At 41.2% G+C, this 19,343-nt stretch overlaps 1 protein-coding gene across 5 annotated transcripts in view; it reads left to right on the top strand.

Annotated features, from left to right (window-relative positions):
* ACSL4 (acyl-CoA synthetase long chain family member 4) overlaps positions 1-19,343 on the top strand; it is a 70,489-nt gene that overhangs the window by 40,810 nt on the left and 10,336 nt on the right. For 3 of the 5 annotated variants that reach the window (XM_029067317.2, XM_029067318.2, XM_007666534.4), the window contains 9 exons: positions 7,416-7,938; positions 8,178-8,355; positions 10,712-10,821; positions 11,975-12,113; positions 13,247-13,397; positions 13,532-13,655; positions 15,338-15,409; positions 16,294-16,433; positions 18,468-18,640. In XM_029067317.2, the coding sequence (XP_028923150.1) occupies positions 7,588-7,938; positions 8,178-8,355; positions 10,712-10,821; positions 11,975-12,113; positions 13,247-13,397; positions 13,532-13,655; positions 15,338-15,409; positions 16,294-16,433; positions 18,468-18,640 (1,438 nt within the window). In that variant the 5' untranslated portion in view covers positions 7,416-7,587. The remainder of the gene's footprint in view (positions 1-7,415; positions 7,939-8,177; positions 8,356-10,711; positions 10,822-11,974; positions 12,114-13,246; positions 13,398-13,531; positions 13,656-15,337; positions 15,410-16,293; positions 16,434-18,467; positions 18,641-19,343) is intronic. The other 2 variants (XM_029067319.2, XM_001507786.6) reach the window with 1 other exon arrangement.

Here is a 19,343-nt window from a genome sequence, read left to right as displayed (position 1 = left end):
TGATAGAGCCGAGATTATGCTGCAAGATCTTGCCCATTCACAGTGAACTTCCCAGAATCACAGTGAGGCTTTTTGAATTGGGAGCGACATCTTTTTAGCTTGGAAGTTAAAGGAAACAGCAGCAAGACAAACTATATTCAACTGATATATCAGTTTGACCCAGAACACTCAAATGTGGAACAATCAATCAATGGTATTTATTGAACACTTACTAGGTGCAGAGCTTGGGAGAGGACAATACAGCAGGATTAGCACACATGTTTACATTCTAGAGCAAATTTGTTGTCCAAAAAAAGTTCACAAATATTATTGCTGTTACCATATCATGACAGAGTTCAGAGTGGCGTGAAGAACAGTGGCTCCAAATCTAGTTTTATTTAATCTCTTATAAGTCAGGTCAAGGGACCTTTGACCTGGTCTTAAAGGAAACTTGTGGTTCTCTAAGAAACTCTTTCAATTTAACAGCCTCTGAACCTTTCCAAAAACCCTCCAATCCAGAAATTACAAGTGTGATTGTTTTCTATAAGGAAACAGTCAAGAAACTATATAAAAGATTACAGACTACTTAGCTGTGTCAGCAAAACACTTTCAATGGAAAAAAAGCCTGAAAACCAAAGTCAACTATTAGATTGTGCTAGGAAAACATGACCTAGAAGCCAAGGTGTTCTTTGAAAATATGGGATCGAAAACTGGGAAATCTGCTTCCTATACCAATTAGCCAATGGTTGAACAAAGAAGTGAAGTAAAAATTCAGAAATTAAAGGAGGTGAGTGGTCTAGTGTTGACGATTCAATCACTCAATGCTATTTATTGAGCACGTATTGTGTACTAAGCACTTGGGAGAGTAGCATACAATCGAGTAGGTAGACACGATCCCCACTCTCCAGGAGCATACGGTCTCCACTAATTTTCCCAGTTCAGCACACTATTTTGGTTCCCTGCTCAGGCGTCCTGCTATGCCTTGGAAAATCTGACATGAACAGCGTGGGAAGAGCCTCCTCCGAGAACCATTGGTTATTGAAGATTTAATCTCAAGAAGGGGTTTACTAATGCCCTGAGCCAGAAAGACCAAGCTGAATTAGGCTCTAGGTGGCTCTGAGGTTTGCACATCGTATTCAAAATTGGTTTCATAAGCCTGGCCATTGAGCCGTACTCACAGATGGGAAGTTAAGATCGCTATCATCGAGGGCCATCGGTCGGCTGCAGCATGAAGGCTCGACCTTTGCAGAGGGTTTAAGGGCACCAGTCGTACGGTGAGGTGAAATAGAAGAAACTTTTAGGCACACTAAAGGATAAAGTCAGGTGAAGCGGAATGTTGTGAAACAACCAGGTCAGAGAGCAATCAGAAACAGAATGGCTTTTACTTTCTGAAGGCATCAGGCAGGCCACGGGGCAGAGACCACTGGAGACGGGAACTCCAAATAGCAACACAGCTACAATTTAGGGGAAAGCTTTTGCTTTTGCAGTATCCATTGCATCTACAACCTGGGAGCAGTGACCTAAATTTTCTAATTCTCGGGAAATGCTAAACTTGGGAGCTCACCAAGAGCTGATCTCCAAGGTTTCAGGAACCGGGGACAATTGCCCTGAGCTTTCGGGGGCCCTCTTCCTCTAAGAGAGTGGCTCAGCACTTGACCCCATGCAGTCATTCATTTGGTCTTCCACCACTTAGAGCAGTGCTTGGCACATAGTAAGCACTTAACAAATACCATCTTTATTATTATTCAGTCAGATTTATTGAGTGCTTACTGTGTGCAAAGCACTGTGCTAAGTGGTTGGGAAAGTACAACAAAAATAAATCAGCCCTGGAAACAGTGAGGCTAAGAGTCAGTGGTGGTGGAGTCGAGTGGTGGTAAAGGGGGACTGTTGCACTAGCAGGTAGTTTTGTTTCTTAGACACCACATTCCACCTCTCTGAACCTGATGGCTGATGGCCTCACGCCGTGAACTTGACTTTCCCAGTGCAGTTTTTTTCATATATTTTATATTTTTAATCAATAGGCCGCATCGAGAACCTACACTGTGCAGAGCAGTGTACTAATTGCTTGAGAGCACAAAGGATCTAAAAGACTGGAACCCTCCTCCCAAGCAGCTGAAAACTAACAGGAGGGACAAACCAAGATTTCCTCCCAGGTGGTGGTTCCAAAGGAAGAATTCCAATTAGAGAAGCAGCATAGCTCAGTGGAAAGAGCCCGGGCTTGGGAGTCAGAGGTCGTGGGTTCTAATCCCAGCTCTACCACTTGTCAGCTCTGTGACTTTGGGCAAGTCACTTAACTTCTCTGGGCCTCAGTTACCTCATCTGTTAAATGGGGATGAAGACTGTGAGCCCCGTGTGGGACAACCTGATGACCCTGTATCTACCCCAGCGCTTAGAACGTAGTAAGCACTTAACAAATACCAACATTATCATTATTAAATAGCAACTTTAAAATCACAGAAAATTCATGAAAAGATACCCTCCACATGCCCCCCTCCCCCCAACCCATACATACCCCAGGTACAACTGATTACTTCTCACGTGACCCATTGTGCAGCATCCAGTCTTGTCAACCACACCTGTAACAGTGGAGAGCAACTCTTTGTCTTGCCAAAGTCATGGTGGGTACAATATGTGTGAAATGTGTAGGCTGCAGCATTTACTGTTACACATCTATAGGCAGGTTCCCAATTAAGCCACTCTGACCTAGAAAAAAAAAATTAGCTGTTGCATTCTGGGGAAAGTCTCAGGAGAAGTTCTGGGATCGGACTCATGAGACTGCACCTAAGACACTTGTCAGCATGGCTTTTGGAGTGCTCTCATTCTGGGGAAAAGCTGGAAGGAATTTGGGAAGATGGCGAGTGCAGATGCCTGCATCTCTACAGGTGGGATGACCTAAGTGAGCTAGGTTGATGTTGTCGAGGCGAGGTTTAAACTTTATTACAAGGGTTTAGCGCTTTTTTTATGTTAAATCCAAAGGTGTGAGGGACGGGTTTCGAGTATTGAATAGATTCCTTGCTTGGAGTCCAGATTTTATTCTCCCATTTTTTTTTCCAGAGTTAAAAATGGATATGCTCTGAGTTAAAGGGAGGGAGCGCAGGATCTCGAGAGCTGTTTTTTATCTGTAGAAATCGAATCTTTCCTCCTGGAGAAAAAATGAGTTAGTCACAATCTTGGGAGAGGTAGCAATAAATGAGAATCGATGAGTTATCTAACTTTTACAATTAGTTACAGATGTCTGCTAATAGCTTTGTTAAACTTATTGCCTCTGGTAAAGTATGCTTTTGTGTATTAACTTTGATATTAACAAAGAAGTCCATCTATTTAAAAGGTAGCATGTGTTTTTCTTCCCACTTAGACTGTGAACCCCATGGGTGACAAGGACTGTATCCATCCTGATTATCTGGTATCTATCCCAGTGCTTAGTACAGTGCTTGGTACATAGTAAGTGCTTAACAAATACCCATATTATTAGTTCTAAATAGGTAGTGTTGTCCTTGTCTGCAAAAAGGTAGCGTTCATGTTTAATAGTATATTTGATCTGCCTCCTTTATGCTGTGATATCTGTTGAAATCTGATTAATATACTCGAGTGAAATAAATTTGTTTTTAAAAAGCACCCCACCCCTTTGCAGAACTCTTGGTGTTGCAATAACTGCTTTGAAATGTGATCTTCTCAAGCTCTCAACAACCACCGTTCTCATCTATGTAATCTCAGTTTTATAACAACATTGCCCTGACTTTAACGCTAAACAAGCACCAATCATGTACCTTCAGGCATGAACTAATTTGCCTTGAGTTTGAAGTTAAAATGTCCTTATGAAATCATTTGACATAGTGAGGATATGTCTTCCTAAAGCTTAGCTGGTTCACGTGTTCAATCTTGGCTTTTTGAAACCTGGTTCTTTCTGTGTCCGGTTTTCCCTCCGTAGCGTCAGTAATGGGGCTGGACCAGGTCAGCCGTCTTGGGGGGGACCCATTGGAGAGAAGACCCAGTGATTCCCTGTAGTCTAAGGACTTTTCGCCCACCGTTCCGCCCATTTGGGATGGTGGAAAGCTAAGGATGCAGGGATGGGGGAAGACAGAGAACGCAGTCAAAACTGATGTCCAAGACCCCCAAGTACTAAACTAATTGTGACACCAGAGCTTGTAACATTTAGGACAAATGAATTACGCTTGGCTTGTTTCTGATAAGTGTCTCAAGGCTCAGGAGGCATGTCCCTTTTTTGTTTTCTTATTTTGCCTAGGGAGTGGGGGAAGAGGATCTAAGCTTGTTTTTGAAAAGGCTTTGCACTAACCCAACTGCATTCATTTTCTCTTGTGTTGAATGTTGGTGTTGCATGCAGACAGAAAAAGAATAACCTGTTTTTAACCGTATGTTGTGCCTATAACTTTTGTGTATTGGAGCTTAATTGTAATACTAATGCTTCTGTTTTGTGTGTAACCTAAACTGGTTCGGCAGGAGTGCTTGAAGTAACTGGAATGAAATATCGAATGTATCTGCTTTGCCTTCAAGTCAAAGCAAAAGACAAATTCAGCTACTGAGAAATAGGTTGAATTTGACATCATTTAGGATTCTCGTCCATTTTTTTTTTTTCAAACGAGACTTACTTTGGGATAATTCTCCAGATGAAGAAGAGATTACCAGTACACAAACATTCATCCGAAATATCTTTAGTCACGCCTACTTAATCTAGAAAGACTTGCAAAGCGCAGCTTGTGTAACCATCTTGCTTTCGGAACTTACTCTCAGCACAACAGGCTGTTTTTCCTGTTGTACATCGTATGTTGAGCAACCACAAGTGTGTCGGCACGTGAAGTCATTGGGCTGAAGGCAAAAAGAATGCTCCCTACACCAGTGGTCTGAGGTTTTTAAAATGAACCGCTTAGGGTATCTGACAGTGTATAGCCACCCACAGCCTGTCGATGTTAGAAAAATATCAATTACCAGCTAAGGGATAGAGCCTGTTGAGTCCCACCAAATTGGATTCCACATATTACTTGAATAAGGGAGAATTGAAACGCCCGCCCTGCAATCTGGGTTTAGCCACCAGTGAGCCTTGGCGTGCTTGAATTAATGGTTGTCCTACATCAGTTTCTCTGACGCTCTTTAGTCTTCTAGGAAAGCGGATACATGCCTTTCTCCTCTGATGGGGTGGCATTTTTGCAGATCCCCATGTTCAGGTCAACTCCCGTTGAGGTAGTCAAATTCAACAGCCTGAATGCTTACCACCATTTCATTTCACCATTACACTTTTGCCCCAGGTCTAGACAGATGCACAGTGAGTAGAACATTCTCTAATTTTGCTCACACTTACTGTCCAGAACTCCTAGGGGAAACGTGTTCTGGCAGAACTGAATGCCTTCATTTGAATGACTTGTGCCTATGAGTTACTAATAAATGAAGTTCTATCAATGAACAAGGAGAGATAGGGGCTTGAAAATACGGTCTGTTTTCTAGCCAAGGAGCTTTCTTGAGATTTCTTGCCTCATGCTCCAAAGAACCCAAACTAAGTGGAATGAAACGTCAGATTCATCAGATTTACTTGTGGAATGGAACGTATGATTAATGAATGCCAGACCAAAAACTCTCCAGGTATTGAAACATTAATGTATTCAGGAAGCTATGCAGGAGCTCCTTGGCGTACACGGAAATGCGTTATGAGGTCACAGTGTAGGATGAATCCACATATGGTGAAACCACTGAAAGAGAAAGTTTGACTTCATACAGAAAGTGAGTTGCTTATTAATATGAAAGAAGCCAGGAGCCGGATTGCATAAGTGTGCAAAGCAGGGCAAGTAAAAGGTCAGGTCACAGCTGGAGTAGTACATAGTAAGTGCTTACTGTGTGCAGAGCACTGTACTAAGCTCAGAGAGAATGCACTGATGAGAACTAGACATGGTCCCTGTCCTTTGGGGTTTTGGGGGGCAGGGTAGGGTTTTCAGTCTGTTAGGCTGTGAAATACTTCTCATTTTCTCCCCACCTTGATAAGGTATTTTGAAGACTGTTCAACTTGGCACACCCTAGGTTAATCTACACTGAATAAGTCTCCAGGGTGATTGGGCAAAGACAAATTTTATAACGTGAACCCAGTTTCACAGAGTAAACAGATTAGTTTCCAAATCAAAAGAGACTGTGCCAATCAATGTAAAAAGAACCAGTGTAAAAGAATCTGGGTTCAGTGTTCATTATAACATGAGAAAATAAAGGTTATCATCAAACCAATTTTGCCACACAGGGATATGAGGGCATCTTCAGATGTTCTGAGCACTTTTTTGTGACCAGCTTTAGAAATGTACTTATGTATCACTCTAATGAAGCTTCACATCTGTTAGATTTCTCTATGTCCCAGAATTAAGTAACAGTGAAGCAGGTTTCCCTTGTGAAACTGGTTGTGCTTGGGAGGGATGAAAGTGTTGAATGTAGTGTGACATGATTTTGGTTTTCTGCAGATGTGAAGAAGACAGGCTTTCAGTGCCACAGCAGAGTCCAACCTGTGCCTCTCAGATGTCAGCTGAGGAAAGAATTATTTTAGATAGGAATTTAGTCCCCTCCAAGAATCACGGGAATCGCTTCCTGATAGATTAGAAGATTTGTTGCTGAGCAGTGGCAACTTCTTCCTAGTCCTCAGTCTGTGGACTCCAAAAGATAAATATCTTTTCCATTTAGGTTCAGTAGTGATATCTGAAGTCTCCTAAGTGGCCATGTTCTTAAAGATTGGGCACTTCTCCTCTCACATTCTCGGAGGGGACAGAGCTTTTTACGGGTGGAGGTTGACTGGAGGTTGGGGAGTGGAAAGTCTGCTTCAAATAGCCAACAGGTCATAAAGACAAAACTGTGGGTCTTTTCAGCTCCTACTCAGAAACTCTTAGCACATTTCAATCCTGTTCAGAGGCTCTCAAGTTGTTAAAAACTTAGCTGTTGAGCTGAAACGATAGGATCTGCTCCGCTAGAAAGATAAGGTTTTGTTAAACTATCGCCATCTTTTTTCCACATACACACACACTTTTTTTTTCCAAGACAAAAACTGAGTCTATTTAAAGCATTGAGTTTAGTAGTAAAAAAACCAAGCTGTTACTGTATCCATCTAAACTGTGGAGAGAAACTGATCCTTGGCCACAACATCATGTTAAAACTCGATGGAGTTACCAGAGAACATGTTAATGTAAAGTACCCTGTTACTCCTAAACACCCAGGGGGAAAAAAAAAAGCTCAAATGTTGACATTCTCAGTGGAAATATTTGTAATAGTGCACAGACAAGGATAAGGCTTTACATTTCTTTCAGACCAGTTATTTCAACCTTCTTCGCCTAATTATACAGTGCCGTAAAGTCGGTAAGACTGAAGTAGTTATATTGATGGTCTTGTTAACATTTTCTTCTTTGTGTGTTTTGTTTTTTTTTCCTGCCCTCTGCTCGGTTCGTGATCTTCACCCACAGGTGTATTCTCTTGTTGGCTTCCAAAGATTACTAACTTTTATCTGTAACTTTAAAATCGAGCTGCCTTGGCTGTCCTGCTGCTCTTGTTGCTGCTTCCATTATTGCCTTGAGAAAACTAAGCACCCAGAGACTATCAAGAACTTTCAGACCTTCCTGAGAAGTTCTTCCCACTATGAAACCCAAACTAGATGTGGTTAGCATTATTTTGCTCCCTGTCCACCTGTTAATATCCATATACAGCGCCCTCGTATTTATTCCCTGGTATTTTCTTACCAATGCCGAGAAGAAAAGCACTATGGCCAAACGACTAAAAGCTAAGCCTATCTCAGACCAACCCGGAAGTCCATACCGCTCAGTCACCCACTTCGAGTCTCTAGCGGTCATCGACATCCCAGGAGCCAACACCTTGGACAAGCTGTTCGACCATGCGGTATCTAAGTTTGGGGAAAAGGATTGCCTCGGGACCAGGGAGCTGTTGAGCGAAGAGAATGAGACGCAGCCCAACGGAAAAGTTTTTAAAAAGGTAAAACCCGTTGCATCGCCTCTAATGCGCCGTTGCTCAAAAATAAAATTTCGAGACAATGAAAAGGTTTACACCTTGGGGTATGAAGCCTGTTCCTAGGAACATAGTGAATTGAGTAGATGTCTCTAACATGTAAATAAATATTTGGCAAATATTTGTGTTTTGTAATATAAATATGGATGCTGGCTGCTTGTTGGAATAGTTGTATCAGTACAAAAATGTATTTTTTTTTTAATCAGCTGATCTTAGGAAACTATAAATGGATGAACTACGTTGAAGTGAACAACAGAGTGAATAACTTTGGTAGTGGACTTACAGCATTAGGACTGAAACCAAAGAGCACCATTGCTATTTTCTGTGAAACCAGGGCGGAGTGGATGATCACAGCGCAGACCTGTTTTAAATACAACTTTCCTCGTAAGTGTTTTGGGCTCTTTAAGTTATATCAACTGCCCAGGGTCTCTTGTTTTTAACGATGGATTTATCCCCTAGAGAACTTTTTTCGGAAGTGGCAGTTTAATGGTCCTAAATTGTAGTAGCACTTAATAGATTTGCAGTAAACTCTTGCAGGAAACGGGTGTGGAACCAGTTAATCACATGGAAAAGTCTCAGTTTATTGTTTTTGTCCTTTTCCAAAGACTGAGTGCAATGAACAGAATTCATATTACTCATAAGACAAAACATTTCCCAAGACACTGCAATGGTTTCTTATTTCACTTGCTTGTTGGGCAAGGAATATGTCTTCTGATTCTGTTGTATGGTACTCTCTCAAGCACTTAGCACAATGCTCAGCACATAGTAAGTGCTCAATAATTGGCATTGATTTGAAGGGACCGAATTGAAAGACCAACTTCCTGTGTGACTTCCTTAAACAGCTTAGATGGGGCCCAGTTCTTCATTGTGAATGGGATTTCTCGGAGGGGACAGAGCTTTTTACGGGTGGAGGTTGACTGGAGGTTGGGGAGTGGAAAGTCTGCTTCAAATAGCCAACAGGTCATAAAGACAAAACTGTGGGTCTTTTCAGCTCCTCCTCAGAAACTCTTAGCACATTTCAATCCTGTTCAGAGGCTCTCAAGTTGTATCACAAACCAGGGAAGAGGGGAGATTCCAGCCTAATTAGTAGGTTGAAAACAGTGGATTTACCTCCACAGAATTAAGCATCTACGTCTAAAACCTACTCGGTGCAACAAACTTAATTGGGCACTGAGAGGTTATAGATAGACTTCTAAGCCCAAGTCCCTGCCCTCAAACTTATTCTGGGGAGGCAGATACAACATGGAAGACATTAGTGCCTTGGCACTTGAGGATTTTTCTTTTCCAGAGTTGTGCCTATTTGCGGTTGGCAGAGTCCACACTCTTGGGGATGGGTCCCTGCCCTACCTCTAACCCCTGTTATCTGCTGGTCTCTCTGGTGATCAGTAGCTACAGCCCCACTCTTCAGTTACTGGCCAACTCCACTCTCTCTCGAAAGCCTAGGTAGCCGTGAGTTGTTGAGTAAATCTATGTGGTCAGGCACAGATGGAATTTGTATTTTTCACCTCCCTTTAGGGGGAACGGGAGGGCGTTCTTCTAACCAGTACCCTGAAAATCCAAGGGACTACTGAATATGCCTAAATTTGCAAGTATGTGTTTCTTCAGAACAGACATGATTGAGGTTATTCACTATGGTAGGTCCAGGAGAAAGTATAATTGAATTATTTCTAAAGCACCAAATTATTAATTTAGTATTGAATAGGTCAGTTATAGCTTGAATCTTTATGCTGTAGGGAAATTAATCTTCTTGATGAATTAGAGTAATTTTTCAGTCAGTCCGCAGAATATTTGGGTCTTTGAGAGGATGGAGTAGGGAAAAGGCTGAGGGAAAAATTTTTAGGATTCCAAGTGATCTGGGGAAATGGCTGGAAAGAAAGCAGAGTACATATTAAGGGGTAGGGGAATTATGGATGCAAATTAAGTGAGAAGGAAGTGATATTAAGCCAGATCATACTTTACTTCAGAAAGTGATAAAACCTCTGAAAGATTCTGTTTGTTTAACTTCTTTGGTTCTGATAAATGGTTTCTCTATAGACAAACCTCAACTTAAGATGTTTCTAGTTAAGACAAATGGCATTTAGAACACTGTTATTATCATTATTATGGTATTTAAGTGCTTACTATATGCTGAGCACTACGGCTTCAGCCATATAACACTGATCTCCCCTTCAGTACTGACTTTGGGGTTTTGGCGGGGAAATATTTTTACAAGTTACTAATGTGGGGAGAAGTGAAGGATAAAGTTTTAAATGGGGGGAAGGAACAGGGAGAAGCAGAATCACAGGATAGTCTAACGTTTTTCAGTGCTTACGGTGTGCAGAGCACTGTACTAAGCACTGGGGAGAGTATAGTATAGCAAAAAACAGACACATTCCCTGCCTACAATGAGCTTACAGTCTGGGGGGAAGCGGGGGAGTGGAGATAGCCAAGCAGAATCACCACAGAGGAGATGGTAAAGTAAAAATCGGCTACCTGATGGTGGAACTTTTCTGACCCAATAAAAATACGGTTGTGTAGCCATGCTACTCATCTAGAACTGAGTAAGTCATTTTGACGAAAATAGGGAATCCAGTCTTGATTCAGGAACTTATCCCCACATTTGTAAAACTATTCCCGTGAGAAAATTGATTGTGACTCACAATGAATCAGTGTTTCTCCTTAAGACAATTGGTTCCTGAGCCATGTATATTAATTCAGAGGACTGTTTGTGCTACTAATTTTTTTTCTTGCTTCTCCATAGTTGTGACTTTATATGCCACCCTTGGTGAGGAGGCCGTGATCCATGGATTGAACGAATCTGAGGCATCCTATCTAATTACCAGTGTTGAACTTCTAGAAAGTAAACTTAAGGTAAGCTTAAAATCCAGTTTATCCTTTTTAGTCACAACAGCATATTAGTATCTGTTGAAAATCCAAAGAGCATTATATTCCGCCCTTTGGAAAGTACAACAGAACCTCCGAGGTCCTTACGCTCTTATTGGGGGAGAAAGAACTAAAGCTCTTGACTTAACAACCAGAATAAATAACGGAACAAACAACAGATTATACGTATCTAGCACAAATTCATTCATTCATTCAATTGTATTCATTGAGTGCTTACTGAGTGCAGAACACTGTACTAAGCATTTGGAAAGTACAATACAACAATGGAGAGACAATCCCTGCCCACAACAGGCTTATAGTCTAGAGGTGGGAGAGACAGACATCAATACAAGTTAACAGGCATCAATGTAAATAAATAGAATTATAGATATATACATATATACATAAGTGCTGTGGGGCAGAGAAGGAAGGGAAGAGGAAAAGGAGTGAGTCGAGGTGATGGGGAAGGGAGGGGGAGCTGAAGAAAAGGGGGCTTAGTCTAGTAAAGAGCTAGAGGTGGCTACTGGGATGATGTGACTCAGGATTTCTCAAGTTAACCTGGGGGGGGGGGGGGCTGTTGCAGGAAGCAGGACTGTGAGCTCGTTGCTGGCAGGGGTTGTCTTTCTTTATTGCTGTATTGTACTTTCCAAGCGCTTAATACAGTGCTCTGCACACAGTAAGCGTTGAATAAACATGAATGAATGACTGTGGCCTGTTGGATTTGTGGGGAGGGAGTCCAGGCCGGGGAAAGCATGAGTAAGGAGAGAGGAGCAGAAGAGTTGAGAGCAGGAGGTGGGTTTGGGAGGAGCAAGAGTGCGAGCTGGGGAGGAGTGGGTAAAGGGAAGTGACTCGTAGAATGGAAAAAGTTGGTGGTGGGCTTTGAAGCCAAATATTAGGGATTCTTACTTGATGTGAAGGGAGACGGGAAGCAAGTGGAGGTTTTTGAGGGAGGGCAGAGACCTAGTCCAATCTGCAGTTCAAGAAGATGCTATGAAGAAGCAGGAGGGAGTGTAACTTGGACAAGATCTGAAGGCAGCGGAAGTAGGAAGGAAACTGGAGACAGGAGACCAGTTACAGGACTTTGTAGAATTTTTTCATAATACTCCCAAAGTAATCGCCTGACTTTATTTCTCTTTGATAGACTGCACTGTTGGAGATCAGCCGTGTTAAGCATATCATTTATGTGGATAACAAGACTATCAACAAATCAGAATATCCAAAAGGATTAGAGATTCATAGCATGCAAGCAGTGGAAGAGTTGGGAGCCCAGCCAGAAAATTGTAAATTTAAGAATTTAATTAGTTGTATAATTTGTTTTTGTAGTTTGCAATTCTAGTAAAACAATGGGGTTTAATTTAGGGGCTTGTTTGTCCACTTTTTCTTCTTTTTCTTTACATTCTTGGCCCTTGATCGTAAAACATTGACAAAACACATAAGGATGTCTTTTTTGTGGATATTTCCCAAGCAGTCGTGATCCGTTCATACTCGTAATGACAGTTAACGATCTAAGGCAGTGGGTCACACGGCCAACTCTTTGCCAGAGAATTGATGTGAGAACCCTAACGAGTCAGTGAAATTTTTTTTCCTATTTCCTTTTTGCAAAATAGTAGCAGTTACTTTAGAGAAAGTAAGGTCTTTGTTATCAGCTACATCAGGATGATATTTCATTTTTATTTTAAATTCCGTATTTGCTGGGTGTAGCTAGGCTTAATTTCCTCCGATCTGTTGATTAGTCAATCAGCAGTATTTATTGAGCACTTACTGTGTTCCATAGGAGAAGCAGCATGGCTCAGTGGAAAGAGCACGGGCTGGGGAGTCAGAAGTCATGGGTTCAAATCCCGGCCCCACCGCTTGTCAGCTGTGTGACTTGGGGCAAGTCACTTCACTTCTCTGTGCCTCAGGTACCTAAACTATAAAATGGGCATTAAGACTGTGAGCCGCACGTGGGCCAACCTGATCACCTTGTATCCTCCTGGCGCTTAGAACAGTGCTCTGCACATAGTAAGCATTTAACAAATGCCATCATTATTTCAGAGCGCTGGGGAAAATACAGTACAACAGAGTTCCCTGACCACAGTGAGCTTATAATAATAATTTTGGTATTTGTTAAGCGCTTCTTATGTGCCAAGCACTGTTCTAAGTGCTGGGTAGATACAAGGTAATCAGATTGTCCCACGTGGGGCTCACAGACTTAATCCCCATTTTCCAGATGAGGTAGCTAAGGCACAGAGAAGTGAAGTGACTTGCCCAAAGTCACACAGTTGATAAGTGGCAGAGCTGAGATTAGAACCCACAGCCTCTGACTCCCCAGCCCCCGCTCTTTCCACTGAGCCACAGTGCTGCTATAGTTTAGAGAGGAGCTTACAGTTAACAGTGCTTTGAAATTAGTTTTTTTTTTCTCTTTTCTTTTTAGCAAGTATTCCTCCAAATAGGCCTATTCCCTCAGACATGGCTGTCGTAATGTATACCAGTGGCTCCACCGGCCGCCCCAAGGGAGTGATGATGCATCACTGCAATTTGATAGCTGGAATGGCGGGCCAATGTGAGAGGATCCCTGGCCTGGGGTAAGGGATACCTCCCTCTCTGCAAAGAGAGCTGTATTTCGATAATCAGTACCAATGTTTGCTATGCTCGAGGCCTGGTATAGTATCTCTTACATATTTTTTAAAAATGTATTCACATTCCTCATTTCCTGCAGGCCAAAGGATACCTATATCGGTTATTTGCCATTGGCTCACGTCCTGGAATTGACAGCAGAAATATCGTGCTTTACTTACGGCTGTAGAATTGGATACTCTTCTCCACTCACCCTGTCTGACCAGGTGAAAAGCTTCTCAGTTACTTAACTGCATTATCTTGAGGTGTGTCGGTTATCTGTTATAACATGGAAGGGAGAAGTAGTGAGTGTTTTAAGCCCAGCTGAAACTTTCTGCGTAGTCATCCAAAAGTTAACATGATTTCTGTGACACACGAATGGTCGCGGAAATGATCTGGGTGTTTTCCCTCAGTCAGTCTGAGGGAAATTTTGTTGAGCACCTACTCTCTGCAGAGCTCTGTACTAAGCGCTTGGGAGTATAGAGTTCCTTGCTGTAAAGGAGCTTACTGAAAAATAGGAGAGACACAAAAATAAAGTACGAGTAGGGGAAAAAAACAGAGTTTAAAGACACATACATAAATGCTACAGAGTGCAGGGGGAGTGTGGAGATCAGTACCTGGTATGACGTGGAAGTTGCTGATTTTTTTTTTCCTCCCCACTTTGGAAGGCCAAACTGACACATTCTTGTCTAGGTTTTTTTCTTCTCCTCTGACTGTTGTTTCCAAGTAAAAGCCTGAAACAGAGCTAAATGAGTCTGAGGTTTTAGCTTGTGACTGACTAATCTGACTGTTAAATACTGCTGCTCTTAATGTAAAAGTACAAAGTGAAACTCTACACCTCCTGTACACCTCCCTCACCCAAGGGAAATGATGATAAAGTGAGAACAAGAAGTGTGTTTTAATTAAAAAAACTCTAATGCACAATTTATAAATCTGATTCGGCTGGTCTAGGCCAGGTGTAACTCTGGGACCCAAACCCCAGAGATAATTGCTCATTCCTTCATGGGATTAGATGTGCCCGGTGATGAGTCTCATCTCATTATTGATATGGCTGCAAAGCTCTCTTTTTGGTTTTTTGAATATTTCATTAGGCTCCGCATCTATTTCCTCTCCTCTCCTCCTTCCTACAGAGTGAGTTGTGAAAGTCAGCCACAAAAAGGCCTTTTCTCCCATTCCTTGCCCAAAATGGTAGTTTGTCGGGGGAAGAAGAGGAAATTATTGACTCTGCACAGCCATCAGCAACCGATTCATTACCAGCTCCCTGTTTCTTTCTCTTTACCATGCCAAGTTGCTCCTCTTTCCACTTTATTTTTTAAATGCACGTGATGAGATTTGTTTCAAGGTCCTCACTGGAGTTGAGACACTTGAGTGCTCATTTTGAAATAAAGTGCACCCAAAGAAGTATTTGTTAAAACTACTGAACTATTTTTTTCCTTGCACAGCTCTAAATTTTTGTGGTAATTATCTAGTCTTTTTTTTTTTTAAAGAAAAGGTATTTGAGTGGTTACTATGTGCCAGACATTGTACTAAGTGCTGGCGTAGATATAAGACAGGTTGGACACAGCCCGTATCCCACATGAGGCTCGTAGTCAATCCCCATTTAATAGCATGTCTGAGGCACAGAGAAGTGAAGTGACTTTCCCAAGATCACACAGCAGACCAGTGGCGGATCCGGGATTAGAAACCACATCTGCTGCTTCCAGGCTCATTCCATTAGGCCACACTGATTCTATTTCACTGTAGGTGGATAAAAAGTTGTGACCAATTTTGCCCCCAATTTTTGTCCTCATCTCCCTTTTCTAGATATGTTAATATTGTGACTGAAGGATTCTAAAATTCTCAGAGCTGTTTTTCCAGTGTTTTAATTACCGAAAGTAATTTTTTGGTGCACTTTTTTTTGTCATTTCAGTCCAGTAAAATTAAAAAAGGGAGCAAAGGAGATTGCAGTGTACTCAAACCTACACTTATGGCAGCTGTACCTGTGAGTATTAAATAAGTTAAGACTCAACAATACTTCCTGTTTTTATTTCCCTTTGCAAGTGAAGCATCCAAATAAGCAATGGTTTTAACTTTACCATTTTCATAACAAATTTAGGATTTTCTTTGCTGTTTTCTCAGGCATTGTCTTTTGCCTTAAATACAGGGTAAACATTAGAAAAGGAGCAGAAAACTTCTGAAATGTTTCTCCTTCAGTGTGGGTAACTAAAGGGTAGAGGAACTATTATTGTTATTATTATTATTATTATTATATGCCCAATTTTAGAGCAGGCAGTGAGAGTGATGGATTCAATGGTAAGTATTCCAGAAAGACTTCAACCAGGGGAAATACCTCTCAAAATCTTAAGATCCTCCTTAAAATGCTTTCTCTAGAAAACAAAAATGAAGTGGGAAGCTCAAAGTGTTAATTTAAGAAAAAGATTAATCTTTTTCTTCGTGAATGAGAATTATCTAAAGTTTGCTTTTGTTTTTTCTCACTGTAGATCATACTTTTTAATGTGTTTCATCCAAGTTTCATTTCATATTTTTTCCATTTCTTAAATATTTATCGAGTGAGGCTACAGTTGGCTTAAAAAAGTGTTTTGGTCTCTTGTGGTAAAATTTTGACTCGAGATCTTATCCAGCTGTCTCTTGAAAAATTTAGTTTTTGCATACAATATATCTGCCATCAAAGTGGAACCGTTATCAAAACTTTTCTACGAACTGTAGATAACATTTTGGCAGTCTTGGGTTTCACAGCAGATTAATCTTAAGTCTTAATACAGAGTTTCGAGGCACTTTATGTGAGTCACTGTTTTGTTGCTGATGTGTACTTTACAAAGAAAAGGAAATGCTTTTCGGTCCTCAGTTGGGTCTTTGTTTTTGTAGGAAATCATGGACAGAATTTATAAAACTGTTATGAGCAAAGTCCAAGAGATGAACTATTTTCAGAAGACTCTGTTCAAGATAGGCTATGACTATAAACTGGAACAGATCAAAAAAGGTTATGATGCACCTCTGTGTAATCTGTAAGTTCAAGATTCTTATCGTGCTTTAAAGGTTGAGTCCCGGAAGGCTAATGCTTGTCTTATTTGTATAGATAGCTACTGCCCTGTTAGACAACATAGAAGTAGCAAGCCCTTTTTATTCAGTAGCCAAGCTGGAAAGGAAACATGGGTCTTTTGATTGAAAAGACTAATGTCCCCCGGGACCCGTAAGGTGAGGAAACTGTTCTAGATCCTGGATCATTAATATAAAATTGGTTGGCAAGATCATTCCTCCAAATACACCTTCATTTGGTAATAATAAAAATGTAGATTGTGTTAAGCGCTTGCTGTGTGCCAGATACTATATTAAGCACTGGGGTGGATACGAGCAAACCGGGTTGGACACAGTCCCTGTCCCACTTGGGGTTCACAGTCTCTTTTATGTTTTAGACTATTCTACTAATACATTTTGGGGATCTTGAAAATGACATCTATAGAAGTAAAAAAAAAGTCTTGCGTGCTAGTTTTGACAACTGAAACAACGATCAGCTTTCAATAACTATAAAATATTTGTTTGAGACAGTATCCAGGATAAGTGATCTGTCTCTTTAGAAAAAGTTCTGAGCAGTGACACGTGATGACCTACATTTCCATATCAATAGCAACAGTATTTGAGTATCTGATAGGTGCAGATCATTTTACAAGACACTAAATAGAACCCCAAGCTTTAGGCCTCTGCAGTTCATCATAGTTCATGTTATTCATTGATGCTATTTATTGTGATATTTTTGGAAGCCCTTCTGATTTTTTTTTAACTGAGCAATTGTATGTGATAATTTTAAAGAATCTAAGTAACATGCCATTAGACGAGGTTTCCAAACATTTCTCATTTAGCAAAATACCAAATTTACTTGCTTAATTCCTGCCCCCACCCCCCTTTATAACTTTTGTAACATTAAAAGAGATGGGAGTGTTACACAGGTCACCTAAGAGTTAAGTCCTGTAATAAGGAGAACAGTAGAAAAAAGAAGAAAAGGAGAAAAGGAAGGTGACTAGAGGGTACTAGAAACGGCTTCTCTGCCCTGTACTGCACCATCTCAAGTGCTGTGTACGATGGGCGTTCAGTAAATTAACCACCTCCCCCTATCCTTTTCCACCCCTTGAGTGCACTTTTTGCTGTGAAGAAACAACCCATCCAATATGTTGTAACAACCGAAGCCGTCTCCTCCTTCTCCTTCCCTGAGGGCACCCTGCTATCACTCCTTCAGTTAAGCAAAACAGAAAATGATCTTTTTCCTACTCCAACATCAGGGTGGGCTCATTGTGCAAGCATGTAGAGTAAATTGCCCTTTACTAAGCAATTCCTGATGGTGTTGGGTTGGAGAGGAGCTAGGACTTTTCCCCTCACCTTGGCATTGGGAGATAATAGCTGTATTATATAGGTAAAAATGTTGGTAATGTATTATGTAAATTGTTGCTTAAGTTTGACAGAAGGCAGTAAGGTACAAAAGCAAAAATCCCCCGTTGGGTGACTTGTAGCAAGTCAGGCAGGACCCATCTTCTTACTTGAGACCCAACTACCTTTCTTAAAGAATAGTAGGTAAATATGGACTCTCGCACTGTCCGTTTTTTGCTACAGCAAAATAATTTTTCTAAACCCAACTATCTAGTCCCTAGTCATACCCAGCTCTGGAATTGGTGATTGTCAGCTCTTCTTTCGGGTGGCTGGAACATTATCAGAAGACCTGTATCCGATTTCCACCTTGAATATAGAGTTCTGCTCTCTGCTGTAATTTTGTTGAAACAGTAAAATAAGCGAAGATGCTTTTGGCCATATTTTTTTTAAATCACACGCAGAAAATCGGCTAAAGAATCGTAAATTTTAGATGGATTAAGCCTGTCTATTAACATAGAAAAAAGTTAGCCCTGGGCACATCAGGCGAAGTCAAGAAATCCTTTGATCAAGTATCCAAGTTGTGGTATTCACTGTGGTTTGATGGCTAGTATCATCTATACGTTGGCAAGCATTATATGTGCATTCTTTTTTTTGTGTTTTTTTTTTTCATTTCTATCAAGGCTTCTATTTAAAAAGGTTAAAGCATTGTTAGGTGGGAACATACGTATGATGTTGTCTGGAGGAGCCCCTCTTTCACCTCAGACCCACAGATTTATGAACGTCTGTTTCTGCTGCCCAATTAGCCAGGGATACGGATTAACGGAATCATGCGGTGCAGGAACAGTTACTGAAGGTCAGTGCGTTTTTCATTTAGTCAGTGAGTCGAATTGGATATCCCGATGTTCATGTAGATATTTTCCTGTGCACTGTATTTAGTTGTAAACTCAGGGAATCAGAGGGCCCCGATATCCCAGTCATCTTGGAATAAGAGTTCACTCAGTTCTCCTAGAATGAGGGGATAATGTTCCCAGTGAAGCCCTGAATTAGGAAATTGTCACGGTAGAATATGCCTGGCTTGGCCTACCTGAGTCCAGCCATTACTTCCAACCCAGCGTCGATGTCAATCACATTTATTGAGCACTTACTAGGTGCAGAGCACTGTACTGTGCCCTTGAGTAAGTACAATATACAGACACATTCCCCTCCCATTGCGAGCTTACAGTCTAGAAGGGGAGAGTCTATTCAGAAAGGCGCATGTTGCCAGAAGAATCGTAATTCCCTAGTGGCGTTCAGTCCAAAGTATGCAGTTATGGATGAACTAAGCATGTCTTGCCCCAAATGGAAATTGCGGCTGTTAAAATGGCCACCATTTAATAAGTAAACCAAGTCAGCTCTCTGTTTCCGTCGATCCAAGTCTTCGCAGTATACGAGCTCAGTCAGCAACCGAGAAGTCATCCATCTCTCGTGAAAACTCTAGTTAACGAGGTTAATATTATTACAAAACTAACCGGTGTTGTAGTCACAAATTTTAAAGGGAGAGAATTACAGGGAGTCCT

This window comes from Ornithorhynchus anatinus, chromosome 6, assembly GCF_004115215.2.
Source record: "Ornithorhynchus anatinus isolate Pmale09 chromosome 6, mOrnAna1.pri.v4, whole genome shotgun sequence".
NCBI lineage: Eukaryota > Metazoa > Chordata > Mammalia > Monotremata > Ornithorhynchidae > Ornithorhynchus > Ornithorhynchus anatinus.
This window is presented reverse-complemented; position numbering and strand designations above follow the sequence as displayed.